At 45.0% G+C, this 21581-nt stretch overlaps 1 protein-coding gene across 1 annotated transcript in view; it reads right to left on the reverse strand.

Moving 5' to 3' along the window:
• Positions 1–4293: 4293 nt before the first annotated feature.
• The window catches only part of CCSAP (centriole, cilia and spindle associated protein), a 44277-nt gene continuing 26989 nt past the window's right edge, over positions 4294–21581 (reverse strand). Inside the window, exons 2-4 of the mRNA XM_077292795.1 lie at positions 19266–19612; positions 7418–7662; positions 4294–4934 (exon numbers count right to left, since the gene is read on the reverse strand). Of these exons, the coding sequence (XP_077148910.1) occupies positions 4755–4934; positions 7418–7662; positions 19266–19575 (735 nt within the window). The 5' untranslated portion in view covers positions 19576–19612 and the 3' untranslated portion in view covers positions 4294–4754. The remainder of the gene's footprint in view (positions 4935–7417; positions 7663–19265; positions 19613–21581) is intronic.

Consider the following 21581-nt stretch of genomic DNA (forward strand, 5'->3'; position numbering starts at 1 on the left):
GGTGACTGGGAATTTTTGTGGTTCCGGTCATCGGGTCACTGTATATACTCGTCTATAAGCCGAGATTTTCAGCACATCTTTTTGTGCTGAAAACGCCCCCGTCGGCTTATACACGAGTCAGACATCAATACTCCCCCCTCAGTCGCTGGATCTCCATCCTTGCATCTCAGTTCTCCTGGGGCCGGCAGTTTCTTCCGGTGCAGTGTGGTCACGTGGTACTGCTCATTAAGGTAATTAATGTGTACGTGTCTCCACTCCCATAGGAGTGGAGCGCATACTCATTACCTTAATGAGCGGTACCACGTGACCGCTCTGCACAGGAAGAAGCTGCCGGCCTCAGGAGACCGGAGAAGCAGGGAAGCGCAGAGACCGCGCCAGGAGGGGGTGAGTATGACGGAGGAGGGCAGGAGAGCCGAGCCAAGCCATGCCATGCATACACGGGGGAGTACGATGGAGTCATGCATACACGGGGGAGCCATGAATACACGGGGGAGTACGAGGGAGCCATGCATACAAGAGGGAGGACGCCGAGTCATGCATAGCAGGACAGGGATGAGGGGACAATGCATACCCAGCTTTTACTCGAGTCAATAAGCTTACACAGTTTTCCATGGCAAAATTAGGTGCCTCGAGTCGACTTATACTCGAGTATATACAGTACTTTCTTTTGGATGAGTTTGTGATATCCATCTCCTCAACTAATGAATCTTTTTGAGAAGAACAATAATTCTTTTTCTTGAGGAGTTTATTTAAAAGGGACTTTTCTGTAGGTTTTGAAGATAAATTCTTCTTGTTACTGTTAAGGTTGCCCTTTTTAATAATTCCACTATATGAGGTTGAGGGGCAAACGTTTGTCTTCATTATTTTTATCCTCATTTTTTTTTTTTAATTATCTTTTTTTTTTTTTTAAAGACTATAAGATGCACCGGACCATAAGACGCACCTAGGTTGTAGAGGAGGAAATTAGGAAAAACAAAAACTGAAGCAAAAAAATGTGTTTAATGCTGTACTAATATCCCCAATCCTGGTATACATGGCCCCCTCATCCCTGTCTTGGTAAGCATAGCTCCCTCATCCCTATCCTGGTATGCATGGCCTCCTCTTCCCTACCCTGGTATGCATAGCCTCCTCATCCCTATCCTGGTATTCAGTGCCCCCTCCTCCCTCTCCTGGCATGCAGGCCCCCTTCATACCTAGCCTGGTAGGCATGTCCCCCTTATTCTTAGCCTGGTCTGCATGGCCCCTCATTCCTACCCTGGTGTACATGGCCCCCCTCATCCCTATCCTTGTATGCAGGGCCCCCCCCCCCAATCTCCGTCCTGGTATGCATGGTCCCCCCATCAAAAAAACCCCAAAACCATTATACTTACCATCCTGCACTCCCTCGCAGCGTCTTGTTCAGATGCCAGCAGCTGATATATGCTTGTAAGTAGAGCATGGCAGGAACATCATGAACTGCTTACAAGTAGAGGACAGCTACCAGAATACTCACTGCTCTCCACGCCGGGAACAGTGTTAGCTGCAGCCACCGGCTTCCTGCAGCTGCCTGGCGTTCACGTGTGCCCACGACTAAAGAGAATGAATATTCACTGGATTCCACACCTATGGGAGTGGAGAGCAGTGAATATTCATTGCTTTAAGTATCGGGCACACGCGAACACTCAGCAGCTGCAGCTAATAGCGTGTCCACTGTCCACTATTAAAGAGAATGAACATTCACTGCATTCCACACACGGGCATAAAATGCAGTGAATATTCATTTCTCTTTAGCAGCGGGCACAGGAGTTAGCCACAGCAGCCGGCTACCGCCTCCTGTGACCCGCTGCTCCGCCGCTCTCCCACCTCAGCCAGAGCAAGTACATCTGGACTATAAGACACATCCCCCATTTTCCTCCACATTCTTGGAGAAAAAAAAAGCGTGCCTTATAGTCAGAAAAATAGGGTAAAGATTGTATTGAAACATTTTTTTTATAAATCAAAGAAGTGTAACAAACAGCAATGCATGAATAAAACAAAACAAACAAAAACAATAAATGGCTTCATCCAACCACTAACCATGAGTGGAGAAAAAGTTTTGGTGTTATCATTCATATTTTCTGAAAAAAGGCCAAGAAAGCAAAAATTCTGCTGGGGTATGTAACCTTTTGAGCACAAGTGTAGATAACTAAGTTGAGTAGTGTATAGGAATAATTTTAAATAATAATGTCACTGAAATGAATGTTTTACAAATTAATATGTAGTAATAAATATCAAAAATCTGAAAATTTTCGTTAAAAATCTATTATTTCAGAAAAGAGAAGAGTAAAAAAATTTAATTAAAACTACGGTATATCCGAATATTTTTAGTGAAATCCGTTGTAATAAATTATAAACAGGATTTTAAAGAATAAAATAGGGAGTTAATAGTTTTATTTAATCAAAATTAGTTTTGATAATTAATTAATAAAGAATCATTTCCTTTTTTCTAATGGTTTTATTGGTATTATAATTCTTATAATAAGATATATATTTATTCTTATAATTTGTTTGGATCCTCTTATAATAATACAATGGATGTAATTTTTTTGGGGAGAAACCGTCAGAGATGATTTTGGAGGTGCTTCATCAATTGCCGCAATACAGTTAAGCCAGGGATATCAGTGGCTCGCGGCTTCAGCACACGTAAAATTCTCCATTGTGCCAAAACCTATGAAGATGGTTAGGGTCTTAAATTACTCCAGTGACTCTCTCATGACTCTTGTTATAATGGCCTTATTAATAGAAATGATTTCAAGGGAACCATCACATACGTTATAGAGGATCAGTCACAGTTTAATGAAAGCTGGAAGTCAGTTGTAGAATATCGGCTTCATCCGCCATTTTATGAGGTGAATACCTCCGTAGTGCCTAAACCTATAAAGGTGAGTAAAGTCTCAAAATACTTCAAAGACCTGCCTTAGTCCTGTCACAAGTATCTTACGAGTGGAAAATTATTCAGAGTCACTGTCACTCGCGTTTTTTAAGAAAGAGCTATTAGAAATTCAGGATGATGAAAACTGAACGATCCTTTACCCTAAAACGGTATTGCCCGCTATCTTCTGAAGTGGATTTCTCTGGTGTGCCAGTTCGTATTAAGACAATTTTTGTCTTAAAATTATCCTATATTTATTTCCAATCTTCATACATAGGTTTGGAAGGTGGAAATCTTCCTGAAGTCGTCAGAACAGACGCATTGCAGGATACTTCAGCGGAGCTCAAGATTCCTATGTCTTACATGACTGGAATCCAGACCACACCCCCATGTATTTTCATTTGAATGATGACAAGACTGGGTTTCCATCATACAGCATAAGGATGACACAAAGCCCATATATAATGGCCACACGATTTTGAAGACAATACACAAAGTCATATACACTCACCGGCCACTTTATTAGGTACACCATGCTAGTAACGGGTGGGACCCCCTTTTGCCTTCAGAACTGCCTCAATTCTTCGTGGCATAGATTCAACAAGGTGCTGGAAGCATTCCTCAGAGATTTTGGTCCATATTGACATGATGGCATCACACAGTTGCCGCAGATTTGTCGGCTGCACATCCCAAAGATGCTCCATACAAGGCAGGATGGATCCATGCTTTCATGTTGTTTACGCCAAATTCTGACCCTACCATCCGAATGTCGCAGCAGAAATCGAGACTCATCAGACCAAGCAACGTTTTTCCAATCTTCTACTGTCCAATTTCGATGAGCTTGTACAAATTGTAGCCTCAGTTTCCTGTTCTTAGCTGAAAGGAGTGGTATCCGGTGTGGTCTTCTGCTGCTGTAGCCCATCTGCCTCAAAGTTCGACGCACTGTGCGTTCAGAGATGCTCTTAGGCCTACCTTGGTTGTAACGGGTGGCGATTTGAGTCACTGTTGCCTTTCTATCAGCTCGAACCAGTCTGCCCATTCTCCTCTGACCTCTGGCATCAACAAGGCATTTCCGCCCACAGAACTGCCGCTCACTGGATTTTTTTTCTTTTTCGGACCATTCTCTGTAAACCCTAGAGATGGTTGTGCGTGAAAATCCCAGTAGATCAGCAGTTTCTGAAATACTCAGACCAGCCCTTCTGGCACCAACAACCATGCTACGTTCAAAGGCACTCAAATCACCTTTCTTCCCCATACTGATGCTCGGTTTGAACTGCAGGAGATTGTCTTGACCATGTCTACATGCCTAAATGCACTGAGTTGCCGCCATGTGATTGGCTGATTAGAAATTAAGTGTTAACAAGAAGTTGGACAGGTGTACCTAATAAAGTGGCCGGTGAGTGTAGTCATTGGCTTCTGCATTCAGCAGCGGTGGTAGCCCTAAAATCCCTAAAAATAAACACAACGTACACAACTTCTCCATTGAATACACACATCACTACAGCTGTCACCTTGATAGCTTTGTACATTGCAGGTATCAGGATCCCCTTCTGCTATACAATCAAGTATCTTTATACATCGGCAGCAGATGGACTTTTGGATAATAAAGAGGGAACTGTATAAGTTTTGAGATAAAACACACGAAAATATACATATGTAAAGAATGAGACGTCTTAATCAAAGCATACAGAGCTACTCAAAGAAGAACATCTGGAATGTACAGTATAAAAACCTTTAGAAAAAGTGTGCTCCAGTTTGGCTCAATATTGCTGTGAATTGGAAACAGTGCTTGTTGTCAGAACTGAAGAAAACCCATCTGATCTGCGGTGGACAGAACTGGCAATTAATTCAGGCAACTGTACCATTAGCGAGCTCTGGCTGAATAGCATCTCATGTATTCAGTCATCCAGGGATTATCTACAGGTGAAGGTTTTCTCCTCGGGACTCTTTCTGCATCTGCAGAGCGGGCTCGCTGCTTCTGCAGCAGATGCCTTTTCCTTTCTTTCTGTCTTCTGTTCTTTGCTCTCAGAGCAGCTTCGTGAATCTGAAAACAAATTGTAGTGATCAGATCATGTTTATATCACAGAGACCCTCCTGACACTACCTAATTGAAGGTCCCAGTATTAAATCACATATTTGTATGTAACTAGTAACATCATGGTTAATTTTCCAAGCTGGGGGAAGCACTTATATAGCTATTTTTTTCCTAACTGGATAACCCTTTCATGGGTGTTAACCCTATTATCTTTAAGTAAATGAAATGGAACTGTGGAACATATTGGAAAAGTTTGTTTTCATCTTAATATTTTTTTTTCAGTCTATTTTCTATGCAGCATTTTTGGGAGCAGCCATCTTGGTTGCTGCAGACAAGGCAGAGTTGTTGGGGGGCAGCCTCTTGTTGTACAGCCAGATACAGAACAGTTAGAAGAAGGGGAGAAATGGATGAGCTTCCTAAGACACACAAGATTTATTAATATCCAATAGTGTAAAAAAAATTTATAGGCAGGTGGGAAAAAAAATGCTACAAAGTAAGAATGCTTTCAAAAATAGAAATGTCAATAGTTTATTTTATCAATTAACAAAATGCAAAGTAAATGAAAAAAAAAGAGAAATCCAAGTCAAATCACTATTTGTTGTGGACACCCTTAGGCCGGCGTCACACTAGCGTATTGCATCGGATGCGAGAGCATCGGATGCGATATGCTAATGACACTCGGCTCCTGCTCGCAGCAGAGCAGGAGCCGAGTGTCATGCGTCTGTGCTCCGATTCTCTTGCACAGGGAGGATCGGAGCACAGCTGCGGAGGAGGCGGAGAAATGAATTTCTCCATCTCCTCCATTGCTGGGGTCCGCTTATAACGCACAGCACTCGCATGATATCTGAGTGGTGTGCATTGTCTCACTCGCACCCATAGGCTTATTAGGCTTATATGGGTGCGAGTGAGCCGAGAGTTTTCCTCGGTCCGATACAATTGCAGCATGCTGCGATTGTCTCGGACCGAGGAAAACGGGCGACAAAAAGTCGGCTGGTGGGAGCTGCCCCATATGTTAACATTGGTCCGAGTGCAATGCGATTTTTTATCGCATTGCACTCGGCCGTTTAAAACGCCAGTGTGACGCCGGCCTTAGCCTTAAAAACAGTATCAATTCTTCTAGGTACAATTGTACACAGTTTTTGAAGAAACTATGCAAAGATGTTGTTCCAAATATCTTGAAGAATTAACCACAGATCTTAAATGCTTATCTGAAGGCAAAGGGTGGTTACACCGATTTTACTTAGATTTCCCTTTTGTCCATTCACGTTGCATTTTGTTAACGGATACAAAATAAACTATTAACACCTCTACTTTTGAAAGTATGCTTACTTTGTGGCATTTCTTCCATGGATCAATGGAGAATTTAAAAAAAGAAGCTAAAATATTTGTTTCCATTTCTTGAGTATTTTAGTATTCATTTTTAGAGAATATGTTTCACAACACTGCTCCATTACTGTATGTGGAAATATAGGTGTAAATTAAAAACAGAGCTATTGTTCCTATAGTTAAAGTTCCAGCATTATTTCAAGGAGAGTATGAGTATTTATTATTTATTAAAACAGAGCCTAATTTGAATAATAGCTTTATGGACAAAATGTTAACATTACTGGTTTTAAATATGAGAATGGGAACAGTTTATGCGTACCATCATTGTTCTCTCTTTTCTGGCTCTGATCTTACAGTGGGTGACAACAACTAGGTCTCCAGTTGAGTTGCACTATAGTTTAATTCTTTATAAGTGCTGCTCTCATAAATTCAAGCCATGTCCACATGCCCTATAGCAGGGGTCTCAAACTGCATTCCTCAAGGGCCTCAAACCATGCGTGTTTTCAAGATTTCCTTAGCATTGGACAAGGTGCTGGAATCATTCTCTGCAGGTGATTAAATTATCACCTGTGCAATACAAGGAAATCCTGAAAACATGACCTGTTTGCAGCCCTCGAGGAATGCAGCTTGAGACCTCTGCCCTATAGCATATGGACTTTCTATATAAGTGTAGCCTGCTCAGAAAACGTCCCTATTAGCCATAACAGAGAGCCTCTATGTACGAATGGCCCTCGTCCTGGCAGATGAAGCAGTCCTAGCACTACAAGGGAAGCCATTCATGTAAATAGCCTCCATGTAAAATTACAGTATATTAGATTTGCTAGCATTGGCTGCCGATTTTACCAGAGGTGCGCATTTTCATGTTTTTTTTTCGAACGAGACAACCACTTAATGGATATGGACAGCTCTGTGTATCACAGTATTAAATCCCTTGGTCTTTTTTTAGGGGAAAATGTTATTGAATCCACAGTGTATTTATGGTAATTATAACCTGCTAAAAACAGGGAGCAAAAATGTTCGCATTACACGTGTTGATTATTCATGAGCTGGGGGCACATCATCAACAGTCGGTCAGTACCAATGGTTCTAACAGTGGTCTATATCCTCTAGGTACAATTAACAATATCCCTTCTCCAAAGCTGCCAAGTAAGAAAACAACATGCTACCTCATTTTCCAGGGCTGGGGCACACACGTTGTGTGTTTTTTGACTCCCTGTGTCTTTTTTTTTCTCACCAGACGCATACAGGGCAAACGGGTGCCTGATTTCTTTTGTCAAACTCATTCTCTGTGGACTTGTATCCGCCTTGTGAACATTCTGTTTGGTTGGTACACTGCGGCTATGTTGTGCTCTTGAATTACTTGCAGATTTTTCATTTGATTTTGTAGCCTTTTCTCCATCTTGGTCATTTTCTGTTATAGTACAATATATACCAATCAGCAAAAAAGTGTGCAAAACTTTATCACGTTCAATCACTTATCACTCAAAGTCAGGAAAAGCATTTCTAGGAATGTCTTAGGCTACTTTCACACTAGCGTTACCTGCAATCCGCCACAATGCATCGTTTTGCCGAAAAAACGCATCCTGCAAAAGTGCTTGCAGGATGCGTTTTTTCCCCATAGACTAACATTAAGCAACGTATTGCGACGGATTGACACACGTCGTGCGACGTTGCGCCGTGTTGTGGCGGACCGTCGGGACCAAAAAATGCTACATGTAACGTTTTTTGCTCACGACGGTCGGCTTTTTCCGACCGCGCATGCGCGGCCGGAACTCCGCCCCCACCTCCCCGCACCTCACAATGGGGCAGCGGATGCGCTGGAAAAATGCATCCGCTGCCCCCGTTGTGCGGCGGAGACAACGCTAGCGTCGGGAACCTCGGCCCGACGCTAGTGTGAAAGTAGCCTTATACAGACATTTGTCTAAGGCTAGGTCCATACATCTACAACTGCAGATGTAGGAGTCAAGTGTATACTATGAAATGTATGTGACTGGGTGCCGTGTGTCGGCCTGTGTCTGCCTAAATGTAGACATATACAATTAAAGCATGTAATACGTCCATCTAGGTCTGTATTATTTTTTACAAAAAAAATAAATATAAATCCTTTTTCTCTAGCTTGATTTTACTGGTTTAGATCCCCACTTGTCTTGATGTCAGTGTGAACTCTTAACAGGAGGAACAGAGACTGAGTGTAGAGGAGTAACCCCCTCACTCTCCAAATTCATCTCAATAAGTCTCCCATCGAGAATCATGAAGGAAAAAAAACAAATGTCCTTTAGACATCTTTTGGGGCCAAAAAAATGCATTTGTAAAAAGCAATGCTAAATTGGGCCCAAAGTGCTTCATGGGATTCCTCAAGGGAGGTATATGGGGTTACTCACGATTAATGTGAGGCATATGGGGTTACTACAGTAGTAGCCCTATTTTCCTCATAATAAATTAGTAAGAAATCCAAAAAACATCCCCAAACATGTTCTTTAATAATCATTATGTACCCAACATTAGTAAATCCAATATGCCTAAGGCCTCATTCAGATGTCCAGGTGGCAAGTATGGGATGTATCTGTTTTTTTTTCACAGATACAATACATAGAAATTATAATCTACGATGCTATTCACATGTTTGCGTGTTTTCAAAGACCACGTGTCCGTGCAAAACTCACGGTGACATGTCCAGTTTTTCCAGTATCATGGATAACAATGGCCTATACAAGTCTGTGGATCCGTAAAAAAATACGTACAGGACACGAATGGCATCCGGGAGTCAGCTGTGCTTTATGTATTTAACAACGCAAAGGATAAGAGAAGCCTTGTAACACTGACGGTAAAAACAGACATGGACTGTAGCCTGATGACACACTGATGGTACAACACTGATGGTAAAAACGGACATATACACAGGTGGTAAAAAAAAGACCAAAACACTGATGACACTTGTACCAATTTTTCAAGTATGTGTTTAAACAAGGTCGTGTGAATGAGGCCTGATGCGGCACATTCGAAGTAAAGGAGTCATGTACGGAGGAAACTATGTCTAAAAAGTATCATTTAAATTGTTTTGTTTTGTTTTTTTTAAAAACAAAAACTGCAGATTCTGGTTGATGTCACATTTTCTAAATACTATATATGGTCTTATTACAGATTTGCAACTCTGTCATCTCTTTCCAAGGTAGGTGCAGATTACCAGACACCCTTGTGGCCCGAAGTTATGCAAATTTCTGCTGTAAATTATAGTGCACATGCAGCGCCCCAGAGTCCTGGTCGTTGCAGTACTGATGCTCCGCCGCTAAGGGGGGCTATGGTACGTCTGATGGCACTGAAGGAGTTCACCTGACCAGTTATCACAGACACCAATACACTTCACAGTCTGGCCTCCAGGGGGAGCTAAGGGTGCTATGTATTAGGCCACTCCTCACAATCTGGTAAAACTGGGGGTTAGGTAGGAAGTTAGACAGAAGCTGACTGGGTTGGAGCCAGGCAACATCCTGTGGCAGAGGGTGTTGCAGGGGAAGATTCAGGGGGGTACCTGTCAGGGGTGGGATCCTGACAGAGACCTAGCGAACAGAGAGAACGTTACGGGTCCGCGCCTGCACTTGATCGCGGCGGTACCCCAAGAAAGGACAAGAAGCGAGGTTTATTGTGCTGAGTGAGAAACGAGATCAACGCAACAAGGAGAAACACCAGTAGGAGTCGTGCTGTAAGACGAGGCAACATCCTACTGAGGCGCGCAGCCGGTGGCCGGAACGCCGAGGAAGTATAGAGCTCCAGGCCTAACTTCAAACCTACGGCAGGACAGTCAGTTATAGGCGGGCTGTCTCACCCAAATCACCTAAGAAGACATAGGGAGCAACAACAGGAGAGGGGCGACACTAGGGTCCAGGAAGAGCTCCGAGCCTACCCGTCATACGGGTGCGTCCTAGCCATATCATCTGGGGGACGAAGAAGAACATCAGAATCGAGTTGTGAGGGAACTTCAGAAACAGACACAACAGTTGTGGGGACTATCCCGTAAGCACAGCAGGGGAGGACCACAACACACAAGCGCTAGAAGGTAGGCACAGATTTTCACCTGTAAAGGGAACTCTGGAGGTGCCATCGGACCGGCCGGACTCTCACAGCCCGGTTAACCGTATTCCGGACCGAGGATCCTGAAGCCTTCAGTAAAGAGGTAAAGAGACTGCAACCTGGTGTCCTCGTTATTTACTGCGACCTGCACCGCACCATAACATCATCACTATCCACACCTTTCATTGGGCGCCCCTCAGCAGGGTCATGGGCCGGGCCTAGCCACCGTGACAACCCCAGAGCAGAGACTTAGAGGCCCGGTACCGGGTACCCCTCGGCCCTGCGGCAGTGGGGGCGCTACAAATTGGCGTCACGAACAGGATCTACTTAAGCCTGAAGAATCAGGTCATGTGTGCCTTGGAACTGTGATTTATTATACTTGGACTGTGACTTAGTGCAAAGACTGTGCATTGCCGCTGCCGCCAAAAATTCCCGCCAAAACCGCTGCCATTATAGCACTCCGAGAAGCGCAGAAGAAGGAGAAGGGCGTGGAGTGGGCGTACCTGAGCTGGAGAGTGCGAAAGGCAATGGCCGCCCAGTCTGAATATTTCTGTGTCCTGGGGACGTGCCCGTCAGCATGGGAGACCCGCCTCCTGATCCTCTATGGCGGGCGGAGACCGAAGAAACGAAACTATGACTCAGATGAGGTGGGACTAGAGACCAGAGAAGGTCTGCGAAAGAGGATGGCCCCGCATCGATCCCCATCACCGGAGGATTATTCCGATATGCCCCTGCTGGAGGATTTGGACCCGTGGGAGCTGTCGATGGGGCATCCTTTGCCTGCGCGGTCCCCAACCTGTGTGCCTCCCTCAGGAGAGTGGAGTGGCGCCAGAGAAGTTACCCCAAGTGGGGGTACTGAGTGCCGCGACCCCCAGGGAGGCCGCCTCACCTCTGCACCAGACCCGGCCGCCGCTGCGACCGCTGGTGCCCCAGCGTTCCCGCAGCCTGGCCCCAAAGTACCGGGGGGGCCGGACCTGGGGCCCTTCCCTTGGGGAGAATACAGGAACCACCTGGTTGCGGAGTTCCAGCGGGAAGTGGAGCGGGAGGCGCGTGGTGAGTTGCTGGAGGGCTCCCTGCCGAAATGGGGCGTCGTAATCGTCTACCAGCCCCAGAAAGGGAAGGGCTTCGTGCAGGAGATTGGAACAGCCCTGAGGGTCCGCAACACCCGGGACGAAGTGGAGCCCTGCCTGTGTGGAGACGGTGCCAAGTCCCTACTGAAGCCGGGGGATGTGGTGACGTACCGCCGGCGTCTAAAGGGAAGCAGCTGGTGGGCCCGGGATATGAAGCGCTGTACGGCCGTTCTGGCGGTACCCCAAACTGAGGGGGAGGAGCTTGCCGCTGAAGCCGCTGCTGCAGCCTCTGCCGCCGCCAGCATCATCCATCGACCCACGCAGACACTCATCGCAGCGCACGACCTGGTCGTGCAGAAGACCCGAACCCACGGGGTACACCTGGCATCGGGAGTAGACTTGGAGTCCGGCCTGCCTGGGCCGCAGAGGGCCACCTGCCAGGTAAAACCTCGGTGGGGGGCAGCCAGAAGCTGAGTAAGCAAGAATGCTTCATCACATGTAAATAGTTAACTGTTTGTCTTCTTGCTGCTGCTACCCGTTTAGGGTTAACTCTTAAAGGGATCACTTTGTTTACCCGGGATCCCTTCCGATGCTTTTGTTTTTGTTTCCTGTTTTATCATTGTTGAAAGAACTGCTGGATCATGAACACTGCATGATTACAAACTCATTGTAAATAGTTTGCACCTTCTTAAAGGTGCCCTCTACTGGTCTTACAAAAGGGACTCTTTGCGAAGAAACTGTTCCTGGAAACAGCACCGGAGCCCTTGCTGTATACGAACTCGCAGCTTGAGAAGTTGCACTACCTCATAGAGACTTGGTCCCTTCTTAAAGGGGACGTTCATCGATAGCATTTAGGGAATGATGATACTTTAACAGAAGAAGTAATAATGCTTACATATAAAAGTTATATGTAGTGAGCTAGTTAATTGTGAGAAATGTTTAATGATGTTGCTAGAACAATGAGGACAGGAAGTGAACCCGTATGGGGTTAGTCGGTGAGTCCTCCTAGGAGCCATACAGAGATGGCTCGGTGATCCTGAACTGAGAGATGGATGATACGTTCTATACTGTGTATAGTAGCAGAAAGGCAGTAGGCTCGGGCGGAAAGGGGTGGTCCTGCAACAGAACGAGAGGCAGTAGGCCTGGGGCAGATAGACAGGCGGTCCTGCAGATGTAAAGGTGGAAAATGAAGAAAAGTTGATTAGCCTTATAGTGTTTTATAAGAAGGTCTTTAGTGGATTCAGTGTGTACGTCCTTAAAGGCAATGTTAAATTATTGTTCAAAAATTTGCACTTAGTAGAATACCCGGTTGGGTCAGAAAAGTTAATTATAGTATGTTAATTAAAGTATTTAACCATGTTTGTAACGTTCAAGTGTCCTCACCTCCCATAAAGGGAAGCTCTGTTCAAATTTGCTTATTGTTATTGCATTTCCAAAATTGTATGTCTTTTTGCTGACATGTATTGTTGTTTTCTTCCCAGTCCAGGAGTACTGGATTTAACCGGGGGGAGTGCAGCGCCCCAGAGTCCTGGTCGTTGCAGTACTGATGCTCCGCCGCTAAGGGGGGCTATGGTACGTCTGATGGCACTGAAGGAGTTCACCTGACCAGGTATCACAGACACCAATACACTTCACAGTCTGGCCTCCAGGGGGAGCTAAGGGTGCTATGTATTAGGCCACTCCTCACAATCTGGTAAAACTGGGGGTTGGATAGGAAGTTAGACAGAAGCTGACTGGGTTGGAGCCAGGCAACATCCTGTGGCAGAGGGTGTTGCAGGGGAAGATTCAGGGGGGTACCTGTCAGGGGTGGGATCCTGACAGAGACCTAGCGAACATAGAGAACGTTACGGGTCCGCGCCTGCACTTGATCGCGGCGGTACCCCAAGAAAGGACAAGAAGCGAGGTTTATTGTGCTGAGTGAGAAACGAGATCAACGCAACAAGGAGAAACACCAGTAGGAGTCGTGCTGTAAGACGAGGCAACATCCTGAGGCGCGCAGCCGGTGGCCGGAACGCCGAGGAAGTATAGAGCTCCAGGCCTAACTTCAAACCTACGGCAGGACAGTCAGTTATAGGCGGGCTGTCTCACCCAAATCACCTAAGAAGACATAGGGGGCAACAACAGGAGAGGGGCGACACTAGGGTCCAGGAAGAGCTCCGAGCCTACCCGTCATACGGGTGCGTCCTAGCCATATCATCTGGGGGACGAAGAAGAACATCAGAATCGAGTTGTGAGGGAACTTCAGAAACAGACACAACAGTTGTGGGGACTATCCCGTAAGCACAGCAGGGGAGGACCACAACACACAAGCGCTAGAAGGTAGGCACAGATTTTCACCTGTAAAGGGAACTCTGGAGGTGCCATCGGACCGGCCGGACTCTCACAGCCCGGTTAACCGTATTCCGGACCGAGGATCCTGAAGCCTTCAGTGAAGAGGTAAAGAGACTGCAACTTGGTGTCCTCGTTATTTACTGCGACCTGCACCGCACCATAACATCATCACTATCCACACCTTTCATTGGGCGCCCCTCAGCAGGGTCACGGGCCGGGTCTAGCCACCGTGACAACACCAGAGCAGAGACTTAGAGGCCCGGTACCGGGTACCCCTCGGCCCTGCGGCAGTGGGGGCGCTACACACATCTATGCCAGTATATACAGGGCGATGTAGGTTTGGATTTCTTTTTCTCTTAATAATGCAGACCATCATTTAAAAACTTCATTTTGGGTTTACTTGTGTTATCTTTGTCTAATATTTAAATTTGTTTGGTGATCTAGAACATTTATGTAATGAAAATGTAAAAGAGGGCACCACCAAAGAAGTATACAAGGGATCACCTAAAGAATGCTAAACGGTGATGTGTGTACGAAGCAAGAAAAAGGTGCATGCTATGTAAGGGATCACCAGTATATGTATAGAAAGTATATATTTTATTATTGAACAGTATACAGAGGAAAACACAAGTTAAACTAATTTAAAATGAGAAAAATTGGTACAAAATACCAACAGGTCATGCCCATAATAAGACAGTGACAAACCGCCACTACTAAGGTAAGAACTGATAGCCAACTGATAGCCCCAAAAAATGACCGATAAAGATGAGCAACAAAATAATATTTATGATCCTAAACATATAATGTATAATGAAAAGATAAAACCTGTTGCAATATCATGTCAAAAAACGTTGAAGGAAACTCTCTCTCAAAAATTAACCTGTGTCCAGAAAGATAATGACACATAAGACAAGAACCCAAATGTTGGGTTTGCGAGTCCTATATACTATTTGACCACCCATGTGGCCCAATCTATATCCCTTTTTTTGTCTGACACATCCAGGTTGGTCTTTGGATGAGTACTTTCTATATATATTGGTGATTCCTTACATAGCAGGCACCTGTTTCTTGTTACTGAAACATTTAAGTGTGACAAACATGCAAAAGAACAGGAAATCAGGAAGGGGGCAAACACTTTTTGACACCACTGTAGATGGTGTACATTTAATCTTTTGGGTGAACAGTCATAGATGCACCAAATAATATAAAAGAAGCACTCCAGCTCTATTTTTTGCCTATGTAGTGCAGTACAGGCTCTTAGTAAAGAGTCACGTGGAGGTTTTTGTGTAGGACTTGTGTACACCTGTTTCAGTTGATGTACTATGTTTGGGTTGTCTGCAATCTTGATGGTTTGTTCCTCTCTAATATTATTCCCCTTAGGGTAGGTGCACACAATAATTTTCTCACCTTCCAGAGTTTGATCAGAGCGGCATGAGTTTTTCTTGGAGGTGGAGAGATGGGGGAAGAAGTTTCTCCACCCTCTCCATTCAGTCAGTCTGACAATCGGAGCCATAGACTTGCATTGCCAATTTTGATCATACACTCCATGGTCATAGAAAAAAAAAAATCAGACATATGCACAGCCCCATAGCTTATCATGGATGTGAGTGCCATCTGTGAAAACCACAGATAGCACATGTCCGATATAATTGGTAGTGTGCACAAGCCCTCATATAGACTATATGTCCCATGATGCCTGATTCTAATCAAAATGCTCCCGCTGCTAGCTAATGGTTGCCAGTGATAGACTAAAGGTGGTTTTCCATGAACAACGTTTTCATTTTAATCAATAGATCTTGGAATAATAACTTTCACAATTGCATGTGTTAAAAAAAAATGTTCCTGTGCTGAGATAATCTTATGAATGTGCCCCTGCTGTGTACTGTGTAATGGCTATGTCTGACCGTAAAAGATCATGGTCTGATCATACCACAGATCCTGGGCAGGGGAGGACGCAAAGGAGAGTATACAGACACTAGAGCACGGGATCGCAAATAATTATTTTTTTGAGGTAAAACATTTTTTAAAAAACAGGCAAGGAAATGTTTTACCTCACAGAAAGCAGAAGCTGTGATCCCCTGCTGTCCTATCTGTATGTTTGACCAGTGACACCAGGCAAGGTCCCCAGCCCAGCATCGCACTTTCCAGGAGCACACTTATGTTTGTATCCTGGATGCCGATACAGTTGAAAGCAATGATGCTCCCTCCTCCCATCATTCCCCCTCCGAGTCGGACATCTGCTTAGAGGGTACAATGACATCAATATGGGCGCGTTGTAATGATGTAATCACGCCCGCTACGCCAGGATGTGCAGAGGATCTGAAGACAATGTAAAGAGACATAAGTTGCGGGCAGAGGGGAGTAGTTATTTATTTATTTTTTAATGAGGGGCCATTATTCTGTATGGAGCGCTATGTAAGGTGCATTATACTGAATGGAGCACTATTTGGGGCCATTATACTATATAGAGCCCTTTTGTGGCCATTATACTGAATAAAGAACAATGTGGGGACATTATACTGTATGGAGCACTATGTGGGGGCATTATACTGTATGGAGAACAATGTGGGGCCATTATACTGTATGGAGCACTATGTGAGGGCCATTATACTGTATGGAGCACTATGTGAGGTTATTATTCTGTACGGAGCACTATATGGGGCACATTATACTGTGTGGAGCACTATGCTGGGCCATTATACTGTGTGGAGCACTATGTGGGGGTCATTATACTGTAAGGAGAACAATATGGGGCCATTATACTGTATGGAGCACTATGTGGGGGCCATTATACCATATTGAGCACTATGTGGGGGCCATTATACCATATTGAGCACTATGTGGAGGCCATTATACTGTAAGGAGAACAATGTGGAGGCCATTATACTGTATGGAGCACTATGTGGGGGCCATTATACCATATCGAGCACTATGTGGGGGCCATTATACTGTATGGAAGACAATTCAGGGCCCCATTATACTGTATGGAGGACTATGTGGGGCCCAGTATACTGGAAGGAGCACTTTTTGTGGCCATTATACTGGAAGGTGGGCTGTATGGGGATTACAGATGATAAATCATACTGTGATGAGGTCACCATTCTTTGTCGGGTGTTTAAGGGAGGGTGGTACAGAAGGGACATTATACCGTGTGTGGAAGAATTTACTGTGGGGGTATCTTACTGTGTTTGGGGGCACTTTTGTGGGTATCATACTTTATTATTCGAGAATTTGTTTCCTTTTTTATTACGTATTTAAATTAGGTCATATGATTTTTACTGCTCTTACATAACATATCATATTATTCCAATATTTTATTCCTAGATCTATTAATTAAAATATACTTTGTTAGTGGGACAACCCCTTTAAGTTTGTTTACATGTGAAAAATGCATCATTATATTTGATGATAAAGGAAAAACTTCCTCAAATTATAGATTTAAAAAAAAAAAAAAGGTGTTGTCCACCACTTCATGATCTAAATGTTTGGCCCCAGTAAAGTAAAGAAAACCTATACTCCCCTCCCATGCTGGCAACATTCCAGTGGTGTCAGCACTCGTGTTCCCTGGTCTCTCGTGTGGTGCTATGACACGTGGTGCCCAGCACCCAATCAGCACTGGCATCACTGCCTTCGTACCAATTAAACATGAAGATAAAGTCAGAGAGCAGCCACAGCTGACTTCCTTTTCATGTTCAACTCGTACGATAGAAGAAACACTGATGCCAGCACGGACTGGGTGCCAGGCACCACGTATCATACAACCACACGAGAGACCAGGGAACACGAGTGCTGACACCACTGAAATGGCACCAGCACAGGAGGCAAGTATAAGCTTTATTATTTTATCGGAGCCAAATATTTAGATGAAGGAGTTGTCCTGGTAGTGAACAACCCCTTTAATAGATATCAAGGTTGGCCTGCGACTTTATCCAAGCTTTTAAAGGGAACCTGTCACCAGGTTTGGCCAATACGAGTTATAGCCACCGCATTGCAGGGCTTATCAACAGCATTCTATAATGACGTAGATAAGCTCCCGATCCAAACTGCAAGAGAAGAACAGTAAGATTTATTATACTCACCTGCAGGGTGGTCCAGTCTGAGGGGTGTCGCTAGACTTGGTCCGGAACCTCCTATCTTCTTGCGATGCCGCCCTCCTGCTTGCTTCATAGCTCCCGGCATCGTGCTCCTGTGCAGGCGTACTTATCTGCCCTGTTGAGGGCAGACCAAAGTACTGCAGTCTGCTCTTCCCTCAACAGGGCAGATAAGTACGCCTGCGCGGGAGCACGATGCCGGGGAGCCATGAATCAAGCAGGAGGGCGGTAGCGCATGAAGATAGGAAGCGCCAGACCAGGACCTGCGACACCCATCGGACTGGATTGCCCTGCAGGTGAGTGTAATAAAAGTTATTTTTCTTCTCTTGCAGGTCGAATTGTGGGGGCTTATATACAGCATTATAGAATGCTGTATATCAGCCCTGAAAGGTGGTGGCCGTAACTCGTATCGGCCAAACCTGGTGACAGGTTCCCTTTAATTTAGGCCCTTTGCGTATTTGAGATTGACATCCCTGATCCAAAGTTTGCTCATTGTGCAGATCACGTGTTACATTTGGAGCAATGAAAGATAATGGAACACATTTGCTCAATTGAAAGACTCAATACAGGTTTCAGATTTCGGTTAACGGGAGTCAGTCAGTAAAATCACCCTCCTAAGCCGTCAATATGGGCATGTGGTCATAGGAAGCTGAATAAAACACCTTGGTATCTGAAATCTGATGTCTTATCCCAGAGATATTCACTTTTCTTTTTTTATATGTAAATGGGGCTGTTAAGATCTATGGGCCGGACACAGGTAATGTCTCCTTTCGTATGAAATAATCTCTGGAGGGAGAGTCTCATGCAGATCAATGTCCGCCCCATAGATCTTAACAGCTCATTTACATGTAAGAAAAACATTAATTTCTCTGGAATAAGACATCGGATCGCAGATATCAAGATATCATTTTATTCAGCTTCCTATAACCTGCATGCCCATATAGACGGCTTAGGGATGACCCTACTGACAGATTCCGAGATCTGCCGTGTACAAATCCTGACAATGCTAAAGTTGGTTTGGTAAAGGGCAAGAATTAGTCTTTTTACAAGTTTAACAATAAACAAAAATCACCATCATAATAAAATACAATGCAGTGAAGTGCCCTGAGTGGGCAACCAAGGGTGTTATTCTGTATCACTGCAGTGGCCCAATGTAATTAACAATACTTATTCCAATCAGTGTAAATTGGCCATTTACTCATTTTCTGCCCAGAATTGCTGGAGTGACCAGAGTTTAAAGGTGGGCATCCCTACGGCCACATTCACACTACCAGTATTTGTACACTGTGCTGGGAGTGGACCAGTCATGTACCTACCCCGCTGTGTATTTTGTGGAGCAGACTGCATTGTGTTTTACTCTTGGGCTCATTAATAAATCTGTGAAAAGTAACTGTGAATGAGACACGTTCAGCCTGGTGACGGTGAGGCTGGCAGGCATGGCATATAACAGAGCATACCCGGAATGAGGGGGTCACTGGCGGCCGCCTGGCTGCTCGGTCCGGCCGTGTCCTCTGGGTGTCCGGCAGGTGGCAGCTTGAGTGGTGGAGGCTGGCATGGCTCCGGTGCTTTGGTCGGTGGTGTGGAGTGGCCGCTGCTGGAGCCGGAGCTGCCGTCCCAGCCGTCCCACAGCCAGGGGTTGTGTGCGTGCTCCAGTATCCGCCGGCTGAGCCGGTACTTCAGCATCTCCTGGTAGCAGCTCCTGCACGCCTCCCACTCGGGGTCCTTGAAGCGCTTCATGTACTCGCTGCGCAGGGCCTTACAGTGCATGGCTCCGTCCGGCGCAGTCAGTCACGGGAGGCAGCACCTGAGGGAACACACTGCCGTTACCGCTGGTTATGTACACGCCGTTGGCACAGCAACTCTCAGCGTGGCGTCTGGACACACAGCACAGACAGACAAGTGCCAGCAGCCCTCCCTCACGTGCTGGTGCCCTCAGGTATATCCGTGCCCACAAATGCACACGGCAGCTGCTCTATATACCGGGCTATTATCGGGGAGCAGTCACACCTCGGTGTGTGTGATGTGTGGCAAATCCTCAAAAACTTAGGGTTCGATTCATCATTGTCAGGGTTCTTGAGTCTCCTTATTTGTGCAGTTAACTGACCTTTATTAACGTCAAATTAATCGATTTCATTCAGAAATATTGTGCAAAGCCCAAAATGGTACTTTTTTTTTTTTTTTCTTAAAATGGTTTTGCAATTCTTTTAGCAGATAATGTTGCAAAAAAACCAAAAAAAAAACTGTCGTACATAAAAATCACCCACGGAGAGGTGGAGTAGCGTTGCGCCAAATTTGGCGACTATTGTAAAAAGTCGCATCTCATGATTCTATCTTGAATATCTGCAAAAGCCACGGTGATGTAAATATCAGGAAACTAAATCGCTTAAGATAACTTGAAACAAATGGGGAAAATTATTTGCTAAATTTGTCACAAAGCAAAAAGTCACTCAGAGGTTTTCACACAAAAAAACTAGCGGAAATCCAATGATGTATATGGCTCTCGGAGTCTGTGCTCAGCTTCCACTCCAAAACCTCAGCTAAGAGACTTTGGCACCGATTCATCAAAGTGATTATGCCAAAATTCTGGTGTAAATTGCCTTATAAAAAAAATTTTGTTTGGTGTTTACAGTTTTCCCCAGCTCTACTAAAATGGGCAGGATAGGGGCATGGCACCAAAGCTCATCTAATTCATGACGAGCTATGGCTTTGCTTGTACTGGAAATCTCAGGCTATGTGCACACGTTGCGGATTCATGTGCGGATTTTTCCATGCAGATTCTGAAAACTCTGCAGGTAAAACGCAGGGCGATTTTTCAGAATCTGCATGGAAAAAAGAATTGACATGCTGCGGAAAATAAACTGCAGCGTTTCCGAGCGGTATTTTCTGCAGCATGTGCACTGCGGATTTGGTTTTCCATACGTTTACATGGTACTCTACAACGCATGGAAAACTGCTGCGAATCCGCAACGTGTGCACAGACCCTCACACCCGTTCTGGACTAAAGTGAGATTTGTGGCAAAGCACAGTGACCTGATTCATGAAGAGCCATGCACTTCAATGAATCAGGAGTGTCTGACTCCAGCAAGACTCCTCATCAAGACCGGCGTGAACATCATCAGTCTGAGGGTATGTGCACACGCTGCGGACTGGTGTGCGGATTTTTCCGCACTGATTTTGATAAATCCGCAGGGCAAAAACACTGCGTTTTTGCTGTGGATTTATAGCGGATTTTCCGCGGTTTTTGTGCGGATTCTTCTGCGGTTTTACACCTGCGGTTTTTTAATATGGAGCAGGTGTAAAATTGCTGCGGATTCCGCACAAAGAATTGACATGCTCCGTTTCCGTGCGTTTTTTTCCGCAGCATGTGCACAGCGGTTTTTGTTTTCCATAGATTAACATGGTACTGTACACTGCATGGAAAACTGCTGCGGATCCGCAGCGTCAAAAACCGCAACGTGTGCACATGGCCTTAAGGAATCAGGGCCTCAGTGTGCACGTACCCCAAGGGTATGCATACACAATTTCATTTTCAGGCAGATTCCACCTGAAAAAAAGGGCTTAAAAAAGAAAAAAAATGTAAAAAAGAACATAATGCATGGCAGTGTAAAAAGGTCTTGCTGTGCATATACACCTTTTGTAACTACTGCAGGTTACGAGAGCCATGAATTGGCTAAATGGCGTGACTTGACCATTCTTCATGCAGCTTTCATTTGGAATTCGCCACTATTTCTAATATGTATTATATATTAGCGATGGCAGCGAATTCAAAACGA

This window comes from Ranitomeya variabilis, chromosome 2 (assembly GCF_051348905.1).
Source record: "Ranitomeya variabilis isolate aRanVar5 chromosome 2, aRanVar5.hap1, whole genome shotgun sequence".
Classification (NCBI taxonomy): Eukaryota; Metazoa; Chordata; class Amphibia; order Anura; family Dendrobatidae; genus Ranitomeya; species Ranitomeya variabilis.